The 26,082-nt window shown below is 40.1% G+C and overlaps 1 protein-coding gene across 2 annotated transcripts in view; it reads right to left on the reverse strand.

Annotated features, from left to right (window-relative positions):
- Positions 1-1,626: 1,626 nt before the first annotated feature.
- SERINC3 (serine incorporator 3) overlaps positions 1,627-26,082 on the reverse strand; it is a 40,669-nt gene continuing 16,213 nt past the window's right edge. For both annotated transcript variants that reach the window (XM_033963091.1, XM_033963092.1), the window contains exons 4-10: positions 22,432-22,511; positions 16,611-16,748; positions 14,469-14,638; positions 9,174-9,264; positions 5,687-5,864; positions 4,082-4,300; positions 1,627-3,313 (exon numbers count right to left, since the gene is read on the reverse strand). In XM_033963091.1, the coding sequence (XP_033818982.1) occupies positions 3,175-3,313; positions 4,082-4,300; positions 5,687-5,864; positions 9,174-9,264; positions 14,469-14,638; positions 16,611-16,748; positions 22,432-22,511 (1,015 nt within the window). In that variant the 3' untranslated portion in view covers positions 1,627-3,174. The remainder of the gene's footprint in view (positions 3,314-4,081; positions 4,301-5,686; positions 5,865-9,173; positions 9,265-14,468; positions 14,639-16,610; positions 16,749-22,431; positions 22,512-26,082) is intronic.

Here is a 26,082-nt window from a genome sequence, read left to right on the forward strand (position 1 = left end):
CTCTCCTCTTCCCCTTCCTGGATCCCCCACCAAAGATACAGCTCCAGAGTTGCAGCCGGAGGGCCTCTGTGCATGTGTGGACATTGACTTGTCACCCATGTGTATGACATCATTGCATCAATATCCCGCACACTTCGAGTGCCTTCTGGCTGGGGCACTGGATTTGCATCGAGGAGACTTAAATGTAGTACCATGAAGCTTTGTAGAGCATTGTTTGGGTTAGGCCAGTATCGAAGGGGTTGGTTCAGCAGCTAGTGTCAAATGACTTTAAAGCAGCTTGCAGAGTTAATACCACATGGAATGTTGTGGTATTGAGGGAGTTAAATAGTACTGTTAGTGCAGGGTGTCAAGGCATGCCTCACAGGAGACATGTCCTGCAGATATGGAAAGCGAGACTGCTTACAATGTAGTTTGGCATACATCAGTTTACTCAATACAGGAGATACTGGTGATGTGTAGGGCAAGGCATAGGAATGCCTATTAGCCTGTTTACTAGATGTGGCAGTGTTTACATCGTTGTTGTTTTTTCCACATTGGATGCAGCAAACATCAGATGATCTTGAGGTCCAAAAAGCTTTTCCTGTTAGACATTGCGTCCTCAAAGAGTGTTTTTGTAGCATTGAGCAGCATGAACAAGAGCCCACTTTGTGCTCAGAACCAAGGCACTGAAGACACCAATTATGTGGAGCAGTGACTGATATGGCCCTGTTGCACCGAGAACACTTTTTGAAACTGCTAGAAGGTTTGACATTAAAGGAAAAACTGCTGATGCAAGCTAGATGGAATCAATTTTTCCTTTAATGATTAACTGATGTGACTGAAAAAGATTCAATACCTTCAGCTGCTTTAGAGATTGATGGAGGACCAAAGGCCATAAACTACAGGAAAGAAAAATTCTTAGAAAAAAATCCCTAGAACACCCCCCCAAAAAACCCCAAAGATTTATAAAGTACCATCAAGAAAAATAAATGAAAAAGTGAAAAATAGAATAGCATAGCGCAATTAGACTCCAATGACATATCTTAGCTCTGTGGAAAACTAAAGATTTATTTCTGGTGCATTTTGTCATCAAAACAGTTAGTGCTGCTATGTGCTTGGACAGATGTCTAGAAATGGCCATGACCACCTTGTTTGCAAAAGTTGTGTAGTTTTTCAACTTCCTAACACAAGAGTCTATGCTTGTGTCTGTATTTTGGCTCAATCCCATACCAAGTTATAGCTTTCCAGTAAAGGTTTTCCTTCATCATAGTGATGAAAATTGACTAGTTTAAGAACATCCGAGTCCATGTGGCAATCTAGCAGCTGAAAGACTGACTTTCTCAGGAGCCAGTTTTTGGGTGCAGATTGCAAACTAGATGCAATCACATACATTTACAACACACAAGCAAACAGTGCATGCCAGTGTGACCTCTAAATATTGTCTAATGAAGCTAAAATTTAATATGAGTCAGACATGCCACATGGAGACAAGATTGATTTTTTTTTGCACATTACTATGGACCACCCTAGTAGTATATTAATGTTTATAGATAGAGACATAAGAGAAAAAGGAGGGTCATTTTAAGATAACACCGGTAGCTCTTTTTCCCATTACACTAATATACCTGGGAAGAATGAAGCCATCTGTTAAATAATATATTTTATTGTATATGTACAGTGCAAACATTAAGTACTTAGGTTATTTCATATTTTAGATAGTGGCATCACAAATTGCTTTCATCAAACAAATTAAATTTCTATTTTCATCTGCATATGAACTTTAACTTATATGCAGCATATAAGGGGCAAATTCTAGGCTAGAATGGTAATGGATGTTGCTCCATAAGCTCCAATCAATTAAGAAACTTAACAATTGTAGACACAAATGTTTGATTCTCTCTCTCTCTAAATTCAATGCTTTAATCTGTTATTCTACAGAAAATCTAAAAAAAAATGCAACTGCATTTGAGGAAATGACACTTATTTTCAACAGCACATGAAGCATGTAAATACAAGGTTATATTTTCCTTTACAAAGGTGAGGCTTTAGGAAAACAGTGCATTTAAAAAAGAAGTGTTCTGTGAAATACCTCGTCAATGATCAATGATAATATATTACTAACAATATAACAAATTTATTTAAAAAAAAATCATCAGAATGGAGTTAAGTGACAGCTCAGCTGTAGTGAAAAAAATGCATAAATTATATCAATACAGGGCTTTGATCAGTTAACAGCCTTATACAAATACAGTGGATGTTTCTTGGCTAAATGCCACTAGCCCTTGCTTTGTCTTGTGCCTTCCAGAGCTGCCAATTTCTAAGTGACACCAAATATACATATTTGAGCCAACTATAAAAAGGTTACCTTGCATGAAAAACACAGATTTTGTACTCAAAAAAGCCCTAGTTAGCTGAAAAATGAGCACTTAAAATCAATCTATAAACACTTAAGAATAAAAAGCCTTGTATGTATGTATATTCATGTAAATTAAAATAGCTGGTACAGTATGACACTTTGGGTTTTGCGATCTGTATAGACCAGTGGTTCTCAACCAGTGTGTTGAAGGCGAGAGGAATCGCAAAACATTTGGTGTAGTAAGCAAGCCTGTGTTTCCTTTACAACCATCAGTGCCTGCAAGCTGGGAAGTCTAGCAACCTTGAAAGGCAGGTTCTTGAAATTCCCTTAAGTGATCCCTATTTTTTTGCTTTCCCATGACCCAACCCCACCCACCCATCCATCAAAAAAATTCCACAAACTTCTGCCATCAGCCCCAACTGAAAATCCTACAGGTCTGCTGGCCTTAGATTGTTAGCTATATAGTTTCTAAGTATCATAGTTGCAGGTTTTTGTGTTACTGTTACTGAGGTGATATTAGATTTTGAACATATTTGTTTTGGTGTTTTAACAAGTGAGAAATCTGAGACTGATGTGTTGCATGTAGCTTTTTGTTATGGGATAGGCAAATTCATACTAAACTTACAGTTACAACAATAAAATATTTAGACATGCTTTTTCAGCTGAGAGTTTTAGCATTTGGTGTGTCACAACAGAAGAGAAGTTGAGAACCACTGGTATACTGTGCTGAATCAGTTTAATAGTTGAGAAATTGCAGCTGGAGAAAATTACTGATACACCACTAAAATTTGGCTTTCTGCCAAAAGCACGCTTTTATAAAAAACAAACACACACACTAATTAACTAAAATCCCGATTGCTCAGAATAATAGGGGCCACCATCGTCCAGACATACAAAAGGAGGCAGACCCAACTTGAAGAAATCTTCACCCATACTGCTGGCCACGTGCTTGTTATGGTTTTAAGGTCTGCATCAGGGCTGAAGAGAAAAAAAATAAGGCTATTAATTCTATTGTATGAGTTATAATATAATACCATATGATGTTGTTAACACTATATGAATATGCTTGTCATGAATCTGAAGGAAATGTAAAAGAAGAAAAACAGATGCACTCAAAAGGTTTATGGAATGTTGTGAGGCAGTTTGAAAAAAATTTATGAGGGGTTCACATGGTAAGCAGACGTGCCTAAAATTAAGATAAGAGAGCTGGGCTACGATGGCAACATGGTAATTAATGGTCAGGGATGTTACCCTGAAAGCAAGCAGATATTTTTTCACTGAATGGGATCAGTGTAAGAAAGAGGCTATTTAAACGGAAAATAACTTTTTTTTTTTTTTTTTCAAACCAAAGTAGACTGGCAGGCTGCTTTTAAGTGTACACACTTCTCCGACCATCAGGAACAATTTTTTTTGTATGTATATTCTTTGTATCACATTTGCATGCTTATACTAATAAGAAAAAAAAATAAATTAAATTACTATAAGACTGAATTTTTAAAATTTTTTGGGAAGAGCAGCATTTGTGACCACAGCAGCATGGTCATTTTTGGTGACCCTGATATGATTTGAACATTATATAGCCTTTAATTGCAAAATCTGTTTCCCAACAAAAAAGGCAGTAGGAGCCTTGACTGCAATGTATTCATCTAAAAGGGTCTGTCACACTAGACATTTAGCAAGCAGCTATACATTCATCCTTAAGGTGCAGGCCTTAAGCAACAGTTTAAATAAACTTTGTGCCCTTACCTGTACCACTTAGTAAGTGTCATCATAATGTACAGTGAAGCAAGGGCCAGCATGAAGTGAAAGAAGGAATAGTTATATTGAACACAATCCTTTTCATTGTCCACAGCACGACGGACTCCCGTCTCTTCATCACTGCTTCCAACTGTATCATCTAGCATGACACGTTCACTGCTAGACAATGTTAACTTGTTCACCTGGCTGTTGCTGGAAGATCGGATGCTAATAGTAAGAAACAAAAACAGATTTATCACAGGTTTAGAGAACATTGTATAAAAACATTTCCTTGGACTTAAACGTACATGCAGGGCTTCCCAAACTGAGTTACAACACTAAATGGGGTTATAAATGGGTTTGGGGTCACAACCTGAGTAGGATGGACATAGAAACATCAGCCTTTGAATATTCCTATTATCTGCTGTCTCCTGAGATTTTGTTAGGCAGATATTTGAAGAAGGTATTGTTTTGGGATAAAGTTAAAGTAATTATTTCTGATTTATAGGTATGTTTCAATACTGAAAGCTGAGATAGTTGAGGGAAATGCAAAGGGGGGGGGAGGGAGCAAGAGTCTGAATAACTGATTTTCTTGAATCCTCAGCAACTCTCCTTGCAACTTTCGCAACATAACAAGAGAAAATGACTTAAAAAAATATTTCCAGAATAAAAATTCTCAGTTTTGTAGTCAGCCCATATCGATTTTTCCAGATTTGGCTAGGTCCATGCAACTACATCACAATAATTTTTTGAAGCCAATAGATAGTTTTGCCTCTAGGAGGTAATTTTTTCTTTCAATTTCCTTGCAACTGTTACAATCTAAATAAGATATATTTACTCTGACCCTTCTCAGCTTGAGATTATTGATTGAAAAAGAAGTTTCTTAAGTGAGTTAGGAAATTTAAAGGACAAGTCAACATAGAATAAAGGATGGGTAGTGATAGGTTAGGGTCCATATTTTCTGATATGTATTAACAATTGTTAAATAATTTCTTGTGCCTCTTCCCAGTGGTCTCAAACTCAAACCCTTTGCAGGGCCGCATTTTGGATTTGTAGGTACTTGGAGGGCCTCAGAAAAAAATAGTTAATGTCTTGTTAAAGAAATGACAATTTTGCATGAGGTAAAACTCTTTAGAGTTTATAAATCTTTCCTTTTGGCTAAGTCTTAATAATATTGTCATTTATAGCTAAAGAGACATACGATCAAGAAACTGTTTTATTTTACATTTGTGATTATGATAAACATACCAAGGGCCTCAAAATAGTACCTTGCGGGCCGCATGTGAGCCACAAGTTTGAGACCACTGATGTAGACTATTTTTAAAAAATGAAACATCACTTGGAGGGGGTGGGGGGGGGGCGCGGAGGTCATTTGCTCTATGTATTTAAAGCCACCACTAATATTTCTTCAAAGCTATCCTTCCACATCTTCCAAAAAAAACATATTACAACACGAGTATGCCAGGATGGTGTAATCAAGTATTCAAACTGTAAATAAAAGAAAGTCACCCAGTTCCACTACTGCAAAATCTAGTTCACTATTTTTCTTAATCTTTTGGTTCCCCAAAAGCATAAGCTATATTTTTACCATAAGAACACAGATCATCTCCTCACCTAGAATACAAAAGACAAAGAACGAAAAGGATAAGTCCAATAATGCTCTGTGTATCCCACCACTGCAAGGATTTTGGTGGAGCAGGAGTGACATTTATGATGGTTTGATTGGCTGAGGAGACTGTAGGTGCAATAATCTGAGACATGAGATTCAGCAAACTTGGATTACAGGTGCGATCTGAAAAGAATGAACAGAAATATAAATACACAGTGCTTCCCTATTATAATTTAAGAAGTCTAATATTAATTATTATACATGCCTTCAGGTTTTCTCCTAAATAATTAAGGCAAATGCAAAAAACAAACAAAAAAAAAAACATTTAAAGTCCAGCAGATATATCTGGTAAGTTAATTCTCTGAAAACAAGCAATGTAGTAGTGTTCTCGCTTAAGGGTGACATCCAATGGAGCCTAGTGTGGGATACATTTCCCAGCTTCTATTCCAAAAGCTTTAGAAAGTAGTTCATCACACACCTTCCTACCTGCTACCACTATGCAGGACCAGCTCAGTCTTCTGTGGAGTAGTGAGGATGTATTCCCTTGTGCCACACAGTTTGCATTTAGCAGTTTTCTTCATTATGGCTCATGATATTATTGAGCTGTTTAAGTTATTTTGTAAATTACTCACTTGGGGCCACTGCCCTTTCGTCCCCTCTTATCTTATGGTTTTAAGCACTAAGTTTTCTTTTTTTTCCATGGCCCTCTAGGATCCTTGTAATTGGAGCTAGCTATAGTACATTCAGAAAGCACTATAAGTGGAATGAACACTAATGATAGCTGTTATCAGGATTTTTTTATCCACTCCACAAATTATACAAATCCAAGTCTGGAGAAACAGGCCAATTATTATTAAAATAAATAAATAAAGACTATTTACAAGCAAGTAAAGTAATCCTGCTAATTTTCTCTCTTTTAGTTCCTCTGTCCCAGAACAGATAGGTTTATGCTCCTTGGCCAGAAGGTGGAGACAGAGACAATGACTTTTGGCAGTAGTACAAGGGGGCTGTGCAGTCCCGTCTTCAATCAGTCTGACAAATAGCCAAACAGAAACAAACTAGGTTGAAAACATTCCAACTACACTCTCACATGGAGAAGACAAAAGAAATGCCTGAATCAGACATGTGAACACTGTTGGATACTGATTAGAACAAACAACCTTCAAAAACGTCCCCCCAAATTCACCAACTAAAGCAGACGAACCAAAATTCCACTACTCTTATGATACCCCCCAACAACCAAAATAATACCACAGAAAAACCAAAACACATACTCTTTGTGAAAAACACTGGCATATGACAGGGCGGGGTCTGTGAAGGTAAGAAACTAATTTCTCCTCCTTTAGCATTCCTCCAGACCAGTATAGAATGGACAGGATGTACCAAAGCAGTGCCCATAATGGGTAGGATCCCTGAAGAGTCGCCACAAGAACATGCTCACCAAACACCACGTCCCGATGTGCCTGAACATCAACATGATAGTGGCAAACAAAAGAATGGAGAGAAGACCAAACCCGCAACTTTACAGATATCTCGGAGGAACAAGAAAACTCTTAGCCCAAGAGGTTGCATGACCAAAGTGGAATGAGCTTTGAGAAGGTACGCTGAAGTGATAGCCTCCATGCTCCAACGCGCAATCGTAGCCTTTGAAGCACCGTCCACCTTACAAGGATCCACTAAGAGGACAAAAAGATGATCCGATTTCCAGAACTCTTGGGTCCGCTAACATAAGAGCGAAGGACCCTACAGCCATCCAACTTGTGCAACTGTTTCTGCTCTTAAGAGCCCTCCCGACTAACCAAGACAGAGGACCACGGACTGGTTGACATGAAAAGGCGCCCCCGAGGTTGGACAGACCCCCGAAAGGGTCCACCAAGCTCAATCCGGCACCACAAAACAGGGACAAGAAGGCCAATTTAAAACAAAAATCCAACATCCCTAACTAAACCAAAGAAATACTGCACAGGCTTACCACCTCCATCTGCTGAAGACAGAGAACAGACTAATTGTATTTGGGACTGCACAGCCCACTTATAAAGTTTATGTCTCAGTCTCCACCTGCTGGCAGAGGTGCGGAATAACCCATCAGTCTCTGTGCCAGTCTGAAGGGCAAATAAAGAATAGTGAGGTAGCCATGTTACTCCAAGTGAAGGCACAAAAAGGTTGAATCAGAAACCCAAAATAAATCTTTAGGTTCCCCAGAAGAACAGGCTATGGTTTTTAATTTAAAAAAAGTGAACTAATTGTCTTCATCTGGCCAGTTTCACCAATGCAACATCCTCCTTTGTATTTTTTTTTTAATTGTATATATGCTACTGTACTTATGAAAACGAGGGGGGGAGGAGCACTAACCCTACAAGAAAAAAAGAAATCAAGCAAGTTATTCCCAAGGAGACTGAAAACACTTAGGGGTCACTACTCAAAGCAATTTAACTGGGCAGGAGAGGCTTCTGGCTGATTAAGTTGCTTGTGCAGGGCTATCCACTGATATTCATCAACAATTAACTGGTTAGTGTCACCAAATGTCAGCGCTAACCAATATAACCGTAGCCAGCTATTCTGTGGGCATTTCAAGGGCAGAGTCAGCACTTAAGTTAATGGATAAATTGGACCACATAGAACTCAGTCCTCCTTTATCCCATTTCATTTAAATGCAATATTAGCACTTAACTGCCTGTGGATAAGGGATAGCTGGCTGCACAAACCTGGAAATTCAATGGTAATGCCCAGAAGTATAGAAAAGGCTCGCACCGATTGGCTATGTAGCCAAGGACATACTGCATCAGGTACTGCAGCAAACCTTTACCTGCTTTTGCTCATCAGCTGGGAACTAGACTACTTAGCTGATGTCATTTGCACAAACTGTGCCCTGTACTTTTTGTAGATAACAACTTGGCCCCACCACTCTGGTGCCTGAGTTCATGGACTTTTCTGAATTTCATGAACTGCATCTTCAGGGACATAAAGTTTGAGGACCAAATGTTCAGAACATGGGGAGGAGCTTGCTTATCTTCAAGGATAACAGCTTCACCAGAATCATATAAAGAAGGGCTGGCGACCAAGGTGTGGGAGATGGGTTTTCCATTCAACCTGAAATACTACAATTCAGGTGTCTCCCAGCCATCCTCTCTACTGCACTGCTGATACTGGAAGATTTTCTGCAACCTGTTCTAATGTTCTGTAAAGACAGACAACACCTGCTCTCTTTTACTTTCATGAACCATCTTACATAACTTAGTTACTTGTGTTTTATATTTGGTTACTTTACTTGCTTGTAAATAAATAGTCTTTACTTTTATAATAATTGGCCTGTTTCTTTGCTTGAAAGTTTCTTCCATCCTCAGACTTGGATTAGTATAATTTGTGGAGTGAATGTAAAGAAATCTGGGTATAACACTACCAGACAAAAAAAATGCTGACTGTTGCCATCTGAATATTTACCCCTTAAGTTTCAACAACCTAAAGCAGATTTCAGGAGAATTTGTAGCTTACCTGGTTCACTGCTCATAGCACACCAAGTGAGATACATTGTGTAAAGGGTGATGAGAGAAGACTGAAGAAGCCCAGATTGAGGCTGGTGCTCCTGTTTAAGAAGACAAAAAACAAAGTCACATCAAGTGTCTTATTCTGATCCCATTAAAGTGACAGCATTGGGATTTGATTTAAGATTACTTGCTTCTTTCATATCTTAGCTCAAAGAAATTATAATCAGGTATTCAAATTCTTTTTCCATGGGCGCTTACAATCTAAGCTGTACCTGAGACAACAAAACGTGATGCGACTTACTCTGATCACCAGAAATACTGATGGGAGAAACAGGATTAGAACCCTGGCTGCTCTAGTTCTCAGTCTGCTGCTCTTACTACAAGGTTACGCCCCATCTAATACTGCTTTCCCTAATGTTTAATACATACATAAAGGCTGGTTACAAATCCCCATGATATCTGTAAATGTTTTAATAGAGTTCAAATTCTATTGTATACTATATAAAATACATTTTGGAGAAACTTCACATTATATGCCTCAACTCTTAATTTATCCAATAATCCATCTTTGAATCTGAGAAATAATAAAAGTCCATAGTCTGTTATTGAGAAAGACATGGGGGAAGCCACTGCTTGCCCTGTATCGGTAGCATGGAATATTGCTACTCCTTGGATTTTGGCCAGGTACTAGTCACCTAGATTGGCCACCGTGAGAACGGGCTACTGGACTTGATGGACCACTGGTCTGACCCAGTAAGGCTATTCTTATGTTCTTATGACATTTTCAGTATCTAGTCATTAAGAATATAAGATACAATAGATATTTTAACTCCACATGGACTTATCAAGCAGCAAAACTTTACCGACTAATATTAACCAGTAATCTAATTTTTTAAGATTTTCAAAGAAAGACCCATTTCAAGAATTTATTAATAAATCTTAAATATTGTAATACCATTTAATAATTTGTATCTTCATAATTATTTATGTAAACTGCTGTGAATTTTTTTTTTAATTTCTTTTTTTATTTTAACAAGTTAAACAGCATTACATCAACTAGTAATAGTTCTTCACATTGCTTACAGAGTTGCCAGCATGATTATGTCGCTATACAGCTGTACTCTATTTCTTCGGTACAGTGCTCCCACATATTCAACAAGTACATCAGCCAACGATTCCCTCCCTCCCCTTCCCCCTGCCATCAGCAACTTAGAGAGCAACGATGGGTGTTATCCTCATATAGTAACATTCAAACCAGATGGGTGCACTATTGTATACACCATTGAATATATAGGTTCCAATGCCTTAAGTCTCGACTTACGGCGAACATAGTTCACTTTAAGCTGCACTTGCTGTCTGTTTGGCAATAGATCATGTACAATCAAGTAAGAGAGGTGGTGACAGGAGAAGAAATTTACTACAAAAAGAAACCAAATGGACTTTTTTATTGAATTCAGTAGAGCCTGATGGACTCAATGGATATATTGATTGGAAACCCTTCATTTGATTTCTCGTTTTTTCGGGTTTTGCTCCCCTTTTTATTTTTATCAGTTTTGGATTGTCAGTGCATGTATTTTATAGGTCTCTTAGCACTTTATAAGCATGGGTGCACTTTATATATTTATTAGTGCTGTACTGTATATTATATGGTTATTTTTTATAGATTTCATGCACTTTATAGGCATATTTGCACCTTATAGGCATGCGTGCACTTTATATAATTTCACTTTTGTATAAAATGTCATTAGCGCTGAATTATACATTTTCTCTAGACTCCGGGTTTGTTATTGGCTTGCGAGTGCATGCTACACACAGACATTAGGAAATAATGACCCGTGTACGCTCAATAGCAAGATTATTAATGTGCAGGCGCTATGTATTATAATGACGTGGAGTCTCAATGATTAGTTCCGTATCACGCGGGTGTCAGGCAGCCATCATATCGATTGCGCATGCGTTATGCAATATAAATGATGCGCGGTCAGGGCGGCCTTACTCATAACAGCTCCTGCCCCGGAATCACGAGGACGCCAAAATAAGGTTGGTTGGTAAAGTTTTGTTGGGTTAAATTGTTGAGAGCCTGTTATACACGGTCTAGAAAAGTACCGGTTTCTTTAGGATTTTTGGCATGAGATCCATTGCTTATTTACTATTTTACTTTTCAATTTAATGATTACTTTCTTATCTCATGATTGGGTTTTTAACCGTATGATTCACGTTTTTCATTTAGTTATTGGTTTTAGCAGTTTGTGATTCGAATAAGACTTAAATGAATTAATGCTTGATTGTACTTTGTGTGACTCACGTTTTTTATTAAGTTATTGGTTTTAGCAGTTTGTGATTTAAATAACCACAGAACTCTGGAATAATCTCACATCCCCGCTCAGAGTTTCAAGTTCCCTCCAATCCTTCCGCAATCACCTGAAAACTTGGCTCTTTTCAAAAATCTAACACTTCCCGCTTTTTGGTTCCCTGTCCCTCTTTATCTTCCTAGCTCCTTTCCTATAACCCTTCATTGTAGCTCCTTTTCAACCTAACCCTGTAAACCGTGCCGAGCTCTATGCTTGTGGAGATGGCGCGGTATACAAACCTAAGGTTTAGTTTAGTTCTAAATGAATTAATGCTGTTGAGTCCATTTAATTAATTATAAGAATTTTAAGAAGTTATGGTTTAATGATTGGATTCACATTGATTTGTTATCAAGGTTAAACGGAAGATGAGTGCATGGAATAGTTAAGAAGTATGCTGTGATTGATTGCCAGCACATGATTTGTATTATGTTTGATGTTTTTTTTAATTAATTAACTAATCAATTTTGAATTTTTTGTAAGCACATTAAGTTGGAATTATCTTTTATTCATGTGCTTTCCTATTTGGGTTATATCATCAAATTATCCATTTAATACAGGCTTCTAAGATTGAATTCAATTAAAGTTTAACGAGATTCTGATGCTGTGATTATCTAATTGAGTGTCTATTATATATACATTGATTTTAACATAGTGATTTAAATAGTTAAATGATTGTTTAATTAAACTTTAAAACTTTAAATTTCTATGTAAATTAGGAGTTGTAATTATAAAATTAAGTGATTTCATTATATACTGTGTAATTTAAAATTTTAGAGTAACTTATTTTGTTAATTGAGTAATTGTGTTATATGAATTTAATTAGGCTGTTTAGTATTCTTTGATTGAGTGTTCATAAATGTACATGTATGTTTTCATTATCAATTTAGGATTTAATAGATGAAAGTTGATATATATATAAAGAAATTTTTAATAGATATAAAATATTTTTTAGATTTGTAATAGATTTATTATTTAGAAAGTGTTTATATAAGTTAATACGCAGTTTTAGGGTAACATTATATGAGATTAAAATGTTCTTTATATTTATATTGTATAGTGCTCCCTGCTGGAACCCTTGAGAAAGCCTGTTTAAGCGAAACGGGTCCCGTCGGGCACATAATTATTGGGGCAAGCAACTTTACTACAATAAAGGATAAGTAATTAATGTTGCACCAGTTGTTGGTCAGTTTTTGAATTTTATGAAGAATTTCCTAACAGACTGATCAAGAATTATACAGACTGATGATTCAACCCTATGAGTGAGGTTTTTCGTATTGTGGAGTTATCCTATTACCTCACTTCCTGTCTTCTATTTTTTGCGGTTTTAGTGTGCACTATTATATACACCATTGAATATATAGGTTCCAAAGCCTTAAGTCTCGACTTACGGTAAACATAGTTCACTTTAAGCTGCACTTGCTGTCTGGTGGGAGTTCCAGGCTTTTTCCAGACGGCCGCCATTACAACAAAAGCAACAAATTTATGATATTTAGGTGGAACTTCCTCCAGTGGACAATTCAAGTGGCTACAGCCCAGCTCTCTCTTAATCGGGACCCCGCAAATATCAGAATCCAATACCTTCTAGCTTTTGGGCATTGCCACCAAATGTGCTAAGTTCCTCGCTTCCCATAGCTCCACCAGTATAACTCAGTAATATCCACTTTAATGTGGTGAAGTCTCACTGGGGTTAAGTACTGCTAATAAAGTTGTTTAAATCCATTCTCACCCAGATTACTCGCTATGGATACTCTAAGAAGCGAACAGAAAATCTGTCATCACTGGGCTTGGTCTAGAGATCGGTTTAATAAAGATTCCCACATGCACACTCGCAGTATGAACAGTGCTAAAGTTTTAAAAGTGACAGTACAGTTTGGTAAATGTCTGTACCAGGCTCTGGATGTTGCTGCCCATGTGAAAAATCAGCTATGGCAGTGGATACACAGGTATAATTCCATTTTACATTTTATGTATGCATATATACCGTATATACTGGAATATAAGCCAAGGTAACCTTTTTCCCCCACAAAACAAGGGGGGGGGGGGAAAAAAAAAAAAGATTGGTTCAAATATAAACCAAGGGTTTATTTTCAAGTACTGGCAAACCACTCCTCCACCTTCCTACCCACCCCCTACACACACATTCTTGCCTTCTCTGAGGTGTCCTCTCAGCCCCATCTTGTCCTTCCAATCACTCTGCACAAAGCCCCCTGCCAGCACAGGCCTCTCTCTGAGCCTAATTTAAACCTTGGTGGTCCAGAGGAGAGCCAGAACAGGAACAATCCCTCCTGGAACTGTCCCGGCTGGCTCTGCATCACCCTGCTCCCCTTCTTGACCCATTGCAGGCCTCCCCTGGGCCTACCTTAAGAACTGGTGGTTCAGTGGTGAGCCGGATAGAAATAATCCCTTCTGTGTCCCCTTGCCAGCGCAGGCCTCTCTCTGAGCCTAATTTAAACCTTGGTGGTCCAGAGGAGATCCAGGACAGGAACAATTCCTCCTGGTCTTGTCCCGACTGGCTCTGCACCACACTGCCTCCCGGACCCATCACATGCTTACCTTTAAAGCCCTGATGGTTTAACAGTGGACCGGGACAGGAGTGATCCTCCTATGCTTAAGGTAGGCTCAGAGAAGGCATGCAATGAGTCTGGGTGGGGGCGGGGTGATGCAGAGGTGGGGAGGACTTGAATATAAACAAACACATCCATTTCTGGCCCATTTTTTGGCCTCAAATCTCATCTTATATTTGAGTATATATAATACATTCCAAGGGATTGTATTTCTACTACTGGACATTTAAAAATCAGATATCTGAGAGTTTTTATTTGCCAGAAAATGTAAACTTTTATAACTGCACTTACACACAAATCTGCCACAGTAGATTAGGTGGCCTGTTATAAACTAGTTATTCACACATTCAAATATTTTCAAGAATACCTCAACAAATAATACGATACCTGTACTTTTGGAAGGATGGATATGATGGATACAATTATACATAAAATCATATTAAAGCTGATGAAGAATTTGTTCATGGCGCAGTCATCCGGCATAGTGTAGAATATATAGAAGAGAACAACAGAGACTGCAGACAGAATATAGCTCAAACCTGTGACGGACAGCAAAGCTGAAAAAGAAAAACACATTAATTCAGTAGGTCACTACTATAAAAGCTTGCTGGCTGTCTTATTTTGATGTTCCTTTTTAAGACATCATGGTAAAATAAAACAAAATATGTCACTAAGGGCTAGATACACAGAACACGGTCGTTGTCAAGTCGCTGTTGGCCGATCTTTTGGCCGATTCTGGAACAGCGGTTAATACAAGTGACACATGCAGAGCTGGTTTAGGGAAGCCCGAAAGCATCATCCTGCTACTCAGCTGTTGGGTTTTTTGTTTTTAAATGGCATAGAGGTTGTGCGTGTGTTACACACACATATCTGCCCTATTAAAAAAGAAAATAAAAGCGACTCTCCTCCCCGTTGACCCCGGAACAAATAAGATTAGCAGGAGGGATGCCCACTCCCACCAACACTGCCGCACTAATAATCCCCCCAAGGACCCCCTGAACCGACCCCTCCCCTTCCTAAAAAAAGGCAAGATAGATGCTCACTCCATCATGCCACCAAGTGCCCCATCCCCCAACCTCCCCCCACAGTCCCCGAACCTTCCCTGTACCTCAAAACTAGACAATATCAGGAAGAATGCCCAGTTCCTTCTGCTCGCAGGTCTGCCACTCCAAAACGGTGGGCCTTCCCCTTCCTGGTGCATTCTGGTATGCATGGGGAGGGGCCTCATGCCCTGACTGCGCCTAAGGACCCTCCCCGGATGCAACGGGAAGGAGGTCATTTTGGAGTGGCGGGCCTGCAAGTAGGAGGAACTGGGCATCCCTCCTGCTGTCATCTAGTTTTGAGGTACGGGGGAGGTTCAGGAGGGATGTGGGGGGTTGCAGGAGGGAGTGGGCATCCCTCCTGCCAATTTTTGGTACAGGGGTTGACGGGCGGGAGGTTGTGTTTTCCGGGTCAGTAATATCAATTCAATTCTGGCATGCAAGGTTAGGCCATCAATTGGATGGCTGGTTTTAATATTAATGATCTCATTTGCATACCAGAATTGGTGAATGTACGACCGCACGGAAAACCACGCGATAAGCTATTTTGTGTACAGGACAGTAAACCTGGTTTAGCGAAAATCATTAGACAATCGGAGACTTTAGTGCAGGGGTCTCCAAAGTCCCTCCTCGAGGGCCAAATCCAGTCAGGTTTTTGGGATTTCCCCAATGAATATGCATTGAAAGCAGTATACTGAATAAGTAATGTGTACAGCAGTCCTTTGTACTGTTAAGCTATCACTCGTGTTCTCCACAAACAATACTTCATAACATATTCATTTATAAGTTTTACTTATTCATTGGTCTTCAGAAGTGCCAGTATTAGCCAATTGGTTTGAGTGGCCAAATACTATGTGGCACTAGCCTCCTCATCAGACCGTTATGTTTTATATAAAGTGCTTTAGTGCTTCTATACTTCAGTGCTTGAGTAAATAAATAATCTTTCAACTTATCTTTTTTTCTGCATTTTCTGAGTTTTCCCTTTGTCAATAGTTATCGGGAAGGGACCTTCAGGCGAAACAAAGAGAAAATGTAGAAAAAAAGATAAGTTGAAAGATTATTTATTTATTTACTCAAGCACTGAAGTATAGAAGCACTAAAGCACTTTATATAAAACATAACGGTCTGATGAGGAGGCTAGTGCCACATAGTTTTTGACCACTCAAACCAATTGGCTAATACTGGCACTTCTGAAGACCAAGGAATAAGTAAAAATTATAAATGAATATGTTATGAAGTACTGCTTGTGGAGAACACAATTGAAAGCAGTATATGCACATAGATCTCATGCATATTCATTGGGGAAATCCCAAAAACCTGACTAGATTCGGCCCTCGATGAGGGACTTTGGAAACCCCTGCTTTAGTGCATCTAGCCCTAAATATTTTTCTCAAATCCTCTCAGCAGCTAAAATGCATGCTTAACAAATCCAACTGATATGAGCAGTAATAAGATGTTTTTAAAAATAATATGATACAAAAATACTTACCAGCATACCAACATCTTGAATTCCCTTCTTCCATCTTGCCAACCCAGGATTCATTCAATGAATGTGCAAAGTCCACCAGAAAAACCAACTGAATAACGATGAAGCAGAAGGCTCCCGTAGCGCCAATTATGTACCAGGCTATAAGGTATCAAAGTATATAAAACAAGCTCATGTCGCAGCATATCCTAAGGAACAAAAGTTAGAACAAACTCTCTAAAATTTTGATACCCTAAGGGCTTCCTAAAAAGCTATAAAGAATGATTAGGTTCTTACCTCAGTAATCTTCTTTCAAGTAGACAGACACATTATTCCTGAACATCTAAGCAGTCAATCTATTCCCGCGAGAATTCTTATATAGAGTCTCATTAGCATTCTTTCGCTGTGCCTTCCATCTCTCTGGGCTATCCTTCAATTCTCAGTTCATACCAAAGCAGATGATCGCCCTAGAGTGGAAACAGAATAGCGAGGGGTACAGGGACTCGCCCCGAGAAACATGTCTGTTCAGCTAGGATCCTGAGTCTTCTGGCTGAGGAAATCCACTTGCACATTGTCCACTCCTGCCACATGTGTCACTAAGAAAGGGGGCTTCATCCACCGAAACAGCATCTGGGCTTCCAAGAGCACTCCTGGTACCCCCTCACCCAAGGCAATTGACATAGGCTACCGCCGTTGTGTCGTCTGAGAAAACTCATACTGCATTGCTCTGCAGTGTGCTCCTGAACTCCTGAAGCACCAGATGAATGATTCAATGCTCCAGGTTGATCGACCACTTCCTGAGAAGGAACCAGACCCCTTTCGCAATATGCACTCTAGCCGTTTGGGCTGGAATCTGTCATCAGGATCACCCATGTGAAATGTGAAGGGTAACTCCTCTGGCTAGAGACCCAATGCTTCAACCACCAGGCTAAACTGCGATGTGCTTCCACTGTCCAAGGGAGTTGCTTCTGCAGTGCATCCCTCTGCGGGCACCATTGGGAGAGGAGTGCATTTTGGAGTGGACGCAAGTGAGCCCTTGCCCAAGGAACCACATCCATAGTTGCTACTATTGATCCCAGCCATAGATCCCAGCACCTGCAAATAATGCCAGGCTGTCATAGCTGTCTCACTCTGAAGTTCCTGTATCCGACACAGGAACTTCTTTGTGGGCTTCCGTTAGGAACACCTTGTTCTCCCTTCAAGTTTTATTAAAAATTTGTTATCCCGCCTTTTTAAGTTACAAAGCAGCTTTACAATAAATAAAAAACAGAAAACAGGGCGTACAGAGTTGAACTGGACTCCCAGATACTCCAAGATCTGCATCGGCTCAGACTGACCACTTTTTCTAGTTTCCCAGCCAGAATCCAGAAAGAGGTCAGAGAGGAGACAAAAACTTGAGCTTCTAATCCTCCTGGATAAATATCCAGCACCCAGAGGTCTGTAGTGAACTCCACTCATGCCTCCCAATAGGCCATTAACATCCCCCCAATGCATGGAGGCCCAGCTGACAACCTGGCATTATAACTGCTTCTTGGGAGCAGCTGTGGAGCGGGGTCCTGAAGATTGAAGGCACCTGGCCCCTCCAAATCTTTGCCTCAAACTTTGAAATTATCTCTGGTCTGAAGGTCCTCCCGAGAACTGGCATATAGAGAATGACACGGGAAACCATACCATGTCATTCTTTAGTGTCTATCTGAACCTCATCTTTCTACACCAGCATTCTTCAATGTAAGGCTTTAGGGTTGGTGGCTGTGCCCATTCATACTCCGATTCATCCCTCTCTCCTTAAGAATGACATGGGGTCGAGTTCCTGCAGTTAACTGTGGGGACTGGGACACAATTTGTCCCCATGTCATTCTGTACACAATATAATCTTGAGGCCCAAAAATTACTGTGCTCTGAGCCCCTAAGGATTCGATGTCTGCTGTCTGGTAAAGCCAAAAGATCATCCAGACCTTTCCAAAGAGTAATTGTCCTTTAAAGGTTAATTTGCTCAAGGTTATCTTTGAGGAGGAGGAGTCCCTCGCTCACTGTCTGATCCACAGTATCCTGTGGGCAGAAATGGAATAAACAGACATTTTGCTCATGACTCTGAAAAGATCATACAGAGCATCAGCTATATAATCCACTCCGGCCATCAGAAACTGGCAATCCCTCCCAGCCACTGTCTCTAGATCACAGCACAACTTCGACTGGCAAGCACAGGTGACAAAGGACGCTGCTGCAACTGCTTTTAAATCCGAGGCCGTGACTTCAAATTGCTTCTTAAGAACAAAATCCAGCCTGCAATCCTGTGCATCTTTAAAACCACATCACCTTCACTGGGAAGGGTACATTTGGGTACCTGCGCCACCAGGTAATCCACTTTCGGTGGAACAAATGGTTAAAATTCAGCATCCATTGGATACAGCTTTGCAATGGCTTTGGTCACCCAAAGGGGCGGCTCCGGGACCTCTCAATGGTCTGCTAGCAATTTTGTAATGTCTTGATGTGAGGGAAAACAGGTGGCTTTAGTGCTGCTTGTAAGCGAACACTGTGCGGCTGAAGACTGCAGAGTCTCTAACTTTAATTTCTGGAGAGATTCCATGATTATCTCCATTAGTACAGAGGGCTTAAACAGCTAGCACACAGTTGGGTCCACTCTGAGATCAAGGGCCTCCACCAGATCTGGGTCCAGCCCTCCTAGACATGAAGCAGCATCTCCTGGTACTGAGGACCTAGACTGGGACAGTAAATGCATCGATATAGAGCCCTCGTCTTCCAGTTCTCCTTAGACTGCACCACCCCTCAGACTGCATGGCACTTTTGCTGGGGAATTGCGCTTAGAGGAGAACCCCCCCGTGTCAGCATGGCTGCAATCTTCAAAGGTTTCATGCGGCCCTTGTTAACCATGCAAGCTTCAAACATCATATTGATGAATTCAGGGGGAAACCCCTTTACAGGACGACCAAATGGTCCCGAGCTCCTTTCTGGGATTTTAAGGCAACAGCATGGCTGCGCTTCACTTGAGATGCATTTTTATGCTTCCCGGCTCATTTTTGACTGGTCCTTGCATCATCTGGGCACTAACAACCCCCGAGGAACCAGATGCTCCCAACTCCCCCACTCCCACCCTCATGCGTGGCATTTGGGAAACAGAAGGTCCTCAGTCGGCCATTCAGCACAAATCTAGCAGGAATCCAAGGTATCTTGGTCTAAGGATTCCATCATACCTGTTTTTGATTAAAATCAAAGTGTTTTGAGGCAGGGAGGCTTTTCTTTTAATAAAAATTTGATATACCACCTATTAGTCTTCTAAGCGGTTTGTACATAATAAAAATAGGGTAACATTCATTAAAACATATAGGACCTACTTATAGTTAAGGTCTGGAATGCATTGCCAGAGGTTGTGCTAAGAGTGGTTAACGTAGCTGGTTTTAAAAAAGGTTTGGACAAGTTTTTGGAGGAAAAGTACAGTCTGCTATTGAGACAGACATGGGGGAAGTCACTGCTTGCTCTGGATTGGTAGCATGGAATGTTTCTATTTGTGGTTACCTGGATTGGCCACCATGAAGACAGAATATTGGGCTAGATGGACCACTAGTCTGACCTAGTAAGGTTATTCTTATGTTCTTATTCATTTAAAAAACTGAAACATCCAAATTATTATTATAGTTAACAATGTAATCTGAACAATTTATCTCGACAAATATACAGAATTTAAACTATATGTAGACTAATTTTGAATCCAAAAACAAATTCCTCAGAAGAAATAAACAGTTAAGTGACAATCAGAAAAGCAGACAGTTCTTCTTTACAAAAGTTTAATTAAAAAAAAGTGTCTATGGCTAGGAACTACAGTTGGTGACGCGTAAATGAATGGAATCACTGCTTAAAAGAAAAACAAAAAACAGAGGATAATGCAATTTCTGGAATACAACAGCATACAGGATTTGAGGCAACATGATTTCATCAGTTAGGTCTTGTCAGATGAATCTGGTTAACCAGAAAACTGGATCAGGTGTGTTGTACAGATATCAGGAATACCTCTGATAAGGTTCCTCACTTACAAATACTAAACAGGAAGTTCTATCAGAAGGACTCCAGCAGAGGGCAAGCACAAGAGCAGGCCTGTGCAGATCCGCAGCAAGGGCTGAGAACTTCTATAAAGATATGTGTACAGTGCTATCTCTGCTCTCAGATCCATGCCACTGCTTTTGTCCCCATTCAAGGGGGGAAATGGTGGACCCTTGGGGGAGGGCAGGGCCTGTTCCGACTGGCTGAGGCTGGCTGATGCTGGTGGGAAGACAGAGAGGGTGCTGGAAAAAAGGGAAGAGAGTAAAACTGCCAGTGGTAGCTGGGGGCAGAGGACATGAGAAGAAGGGGCAGGCAGAAAATTTTCCTTGGGGGTGCTGGACCTGCAGGGAAGAAGAAAAAGAAGGGAAGGTGCAGAGATGGAAGATGGATGGTGACCACAGAGAAAGAAGAAAATGTCAAATGGGCAGAAGACCCTGGCGAGCAAGATAACAGAAGACAAAACAGAAACCAGAGCCTGGGACCAATATGATTTGAATAAAGGGGTCCTTTTACTAAGGCATGCTAGCCATTTTAGCGCATGCTAATGCATCCATAGACTATAATGGACGCGTTAGCATTTTGCGGTCGCTAAACAGCTAGCACCTTAGTAAAAGGACCCCAAAATGACCAGACAACAAAAAGAATAGAAAATAATTTTCTATTCTGTGATCACAATACGTCAGATTTGAAATGCATATCCTGCTAGAGCTGGTGTTACACCGAGCACGAGCTAGGATATAACAGTGTTTGTTTACACTTGACAGCGCCGGCTTGGGGTTGGAGAGGGCAACGGGTGTGGGGTGAGTGAAGATGCTGCAAAATAAACCCACCAGCTAATTTTAAAGCTACATCATAGAAAGCACATCAAATTAAATTTAAAAAAAAAACGATTCAATTGGCAAAATTGAATCTAGATTTTTTTTCCTGAATCAGATAGCTCTAGTGGATAAGAATCTTGTGTTCCAAATAGGCCAATCACTGAACCCTACCTGCTCTCTCTGGTCATCTTCTTCCCTTGCTTTTACCAAAAACTTCTGTATTTATTCTCAAACATATATCAGTCCAGGTACTTATTCAAATTGTAATTTTTAAAAAACAACAATCAAAAAGTTAAGCTAAGAATTATGACAGAGCAAGTTAGTTAGTTGTTTAGTCTAGTAATAATTCAAGTCATTAAGAACATAAGAATTGCCATACTGGGACAGACCAAAAGTCCAACAAGACCAGTATTCCATTTCCAAAAGTGGCCAACCCCAGGTCCCAAGCACCTAGCTATATCCCAAAGTAGTAAAACAGATTTTATGCTGCTTATCCTAGGAATAAGCAGTAGGTTTTCCCCAAGCCAGTTCAATAATGGCCTATGGACTTTTCTCAAGAAATTATCCAAGCCATTTTTTAAACCCTACTATGCTAACTGATTTCATCACATTCTACAGTAACAAATTCCAGAGTTTAATTACACATTGTGTGAAGAAATATTTTCTCTAGTTTGTTTTAAATCTACTACTTAGTAGCTTAATTGCCATTTCCTTGTTTTATGGTTTTCATTTTTAACACTGCTCTCTTTAAAGAAAATTAGGAGGTCTTTTACTAAAGATTAGGGTACATATGTCACAGGACCTAGGGGCCCTACTGCAGATAAATGAACTAATAAATATCCTCTTAGTTTTCCTGTTGTCAGATCACTCAGAAGAAAATGTAGCAACACTTTAAAGTCTAAAAAAAAAAAAAAAATTCTCATAATACATACTCACAAACTTGTCTGTACATGACATTATGCACATCATACCTCTTGTGAAAGATCCCTCTGGAATATAAAAGGCTCCCACCATAATGCCAATGATGGCAGCGACTTTGAAGAACCAGAATCTAGTTTAGAATTTAAGGAATAAAATGGAAAGGCTTATTATTTACTCGTTTTTGCACAGACTGAGTTCATGCAAGCAACACAATAAGGATGAAAAACCACAAACATGGAAGATATTGAAAATGACTTTTTACAACGGCTCCATTATAAAGTATGATCAGAATAGCAAGACAAAATGAGCATGAAGGAATGAAAATGATATGAAGGAAACAGATGCTGATAAGGTACAGTATCAAAGAGCCTTAATTATAATTAAGACTATTTTGCAACAGAATCCTCAGAAAACATGACAATGTTCAAAAAAAGTTGATAAAAATGAGATTACATTTATATATTCTTCCATGCTGGTTTGAGATAAATGGAATAAGTGGGTTTTAGAAGATTCACAAAAGTGCCACTCTACTCAGAGAATGTTACTGGTGGAATTGAACGTTACTGGTGGAATTACATTAAAAAACAAAACCTATCCTATTGTGTAAAAAATCATAGCTATGTGATGCATTGCAGGGTTCCACATTAGGAGTCACTGCCCAGAAAAAGGATCTAGGTGTTAGCATTCAGCATATGATGAAACCCTCAGCTAAGTATGCGGTGGCGGCTAAGAAAGCATATAGAATGTTAGGAATTATCAAGAAAGGAATGGAAACAAAAGATGAGATTATTATAATACCTTTGCATCACTCCATGGTGTGGCTGCACCTCGAATACTGCGTACAATTCTGGCCTCTACATCTCAAAAAAAGATATAGTGGAGCTAGTAAAGGTACAGAAAAGGGCAACCAAAATGATCAAAGGGATGGGATGACTTCCTTTGAGGAAAGGCTAAAGTGGCTAGGGCTCTTCAGCATGGAGAAAAGATGGCTCAGGGAGATATGATAGAGGTCTATAAAATATGGAGTGGAACAAGTAGATGTGCATCACTTGTTTACTTTTCCCAAACATCCCATGACTAGAGGGCTTGTGATGAAGCTACTAAGTAGTAGATTTAAAACAAACCGGAGGAAATATTTCTTCACTCAACGTGTAATTAAACTCTGGAATTCGTTGTCGAAGAATGTGGTGAAAGTAGTAAGCTTAGCAGGGTATAAAAAAGGTTTAGATAATTTCCTAAAACAAATGTCCATAGGCCATTATTAAGATAGCTTGGGGACAGCCACTGCTTATTCCTAGGAATTTGTTTTATTCTGAGATTTTGCCAGGTACTTGTGACCTGGGTAGGCCACTGTTGGAAATAGATACTGGGTTTGATAGACCTATAGTCTGTCCTAGTATGGCAGCTCTTATGTTCAGAACAGCTTGTTGAGATCACTACCCAGTATTTCACCTATAGATGTTGGCTTGTCCTATTGAGACTATCATGAATAAAAACTAAGTCCCTGACTATATTGGCTAATTTAAATGTAAACAGAATTGAGCAACTTGTGCAAAGCCTGAGTCAGTGAGCTGGTGGAAGTTCGGGCATTTCGTACAAGTGGCACAAAATCTTATGTCAGGTTATAAGCAATCACTAAACTTTGTTCAATTCACAAACAGTGGATTAAACTATTTAGACTTGCCAAAAACACTTCCACTATCCACTGTATGATAGTGCCACAAAATCAAGGTATAAAATATTTCTAGCACAAAAAGAACAAAGGTGGATACATAGACTGAATACGTTGAGCCCGTATGGGCTAAATAACAATATGGAATGGCAACATTTCTACTAAGAGGCGATATGTTACTTTCACAATCAATTGTAACGATATAACCAACCTAAGCGGGATTGAAAAATTGATAAGTAAGTAGCTACCGTTACTTTGTATCTAATCCAATGGAATATAATTAATTGAGTGACGAGTAGTTACTTTAAAATCAATGTAACGGGGTATCCAATATGAGGCAGAGAACTGAGAGCTACTAAAGCGTGATTGGTCTGCCACAATCCCGCATAGTATAGAAAAAAAAAGATGCTGCCGCCATTTTATCTGTTCAGGAAAAGCTGTAAATTTTGAAACTGCATAGAAAGATAGGAGTAAAACAAAGTATAAAAATTTAGGCCCGGTTTCTGCAAATAGCATCCTACCACTGTCTAACCAGACAATCAGGAACCACGTTTGTTTAAAAAAAGCTCCCGAGGTAGGCCGCCTATATTGACGGCGCCTCCGGGCGCTTAGGGAGGCCTACATGCCCTCCTAAGGTTAGATGTGGGTGTGGTTTGCCCCAGAAGTCAACTTAGGCAAACCTAGGTGGGGCCTTAGGTGCCTGGACTACAGGCCTTACGCCCCTCTCTGGTGCATCCAATGCACTGGGAATGGGCAGGTCTGCCTCATTTCGACAGAGGCGGTCCTGCCAGACGGATGGTGGAAAGACCCATCGGGTCGGCCTTCATTCAAGGATAGCGGGGGGAGGGAGTCCACGCATGGGGGGGGGCCGACATCGGGATATCTACGGTGGGGTTGGGTTTCCGCAGGCGGGTTAGGCACTCTCCTGCTGGTTTTGTTCGGGGTTGGGGGTGTTCTGACAGGAGGGATTGGGCATCCTTCTTGCAGGTTTTGTGTGTGTGTGTGGGGGGGGTTCCGGCAGAAGGGATTGAGCACCTTCCTACCGGTGATCTTCAGAGGGGGGGGGGAGGGCTCCGGCAGGAGGGATTGGGTACCCTCCTGTCAGTGATCTTCAGGGGAGGGTGAGGGTGTTCTGGCAGAAGGGATTGGGCACCCTCCTGCTGCATTCAGGGCGGGTAGGGGGTGTTCCGGGCAGGAAAGAATGGGCATCCCTCCTGCCGTGTTCGTTCAGGGTGGGGGACTGGCGTCTGCTAAACTTATCACTTAGCGGCCGCGTCTACAATAACCAGATTCTCTAATTGGTGTCTGTAACATGAATGTCAGTTACAGAATCGGGTTTATTTTTGGCAGCCTTAGGCCAGATTCTATATAGGACGCCCGTTGGTTTCTGAGACTGGGTGTCTTATACAGAATCCGACGCTTAGTATATAAGAAAAGCTGATAAGTGAAACTAGATTATGTTCTTTGCTGCGTTACTGTTCAGAAAGCCTTTCTAATTGTGAAGAAACCCTGAGGCAGTAGTATGAAAATTTATACCGCTGGCCGCGTTGGTGAAGAATGAAGCAGCTTTCGTCGTTTATATTAGACAAAGAAACACGGGAGAATGCACAGTGAAAGAGTATATGTTGGACTGCTAGAAACATTACAGCGTTCCAGATAAGTACAATATATTTTGGACTTCCTTCACTTTATCAGTTTTTCTCTTAGTGTCGAGTGTCATAAAATCCAGCAAAGAAAGAAAGAAACTGATTTTGAAGTAGGTGGACACAATCGATTAGTAAATAGAACTTTGCTATAGAAATTTCTTGGACATAATACACAAGAGTAAAGAAAATATAGAAATAACAAATTTAAAGAAAATAAAGATTTAGTAGAGTAGGTAGGCTGCTGGTTTTTGCCGAGGATTACAATCGGGAGCAAGAACTGAGATCATAGGCAGACACCAGATGGTGCATGTGCTCCAGATCAGAGGCTTTTTTCCACCAAAGTATAGGAGAAGTTAGCTTCATCGGCCTCTTTTACAAAGCCG

This window comes from Geotrypetes seraphini, chromosome 11 (assembly GCF_902459505.1).
Source record: "Geotrypetes seraphini chromosome 11, aGeoSer1.1, whole genome shotgun sequence".
Lineage (NCBI taxonomy): Eukaryota > Metazoa > Chordata > Amphibia > Gymnophiona > Dermophiidae > Geotrypetes > Geotrypetes seraphini.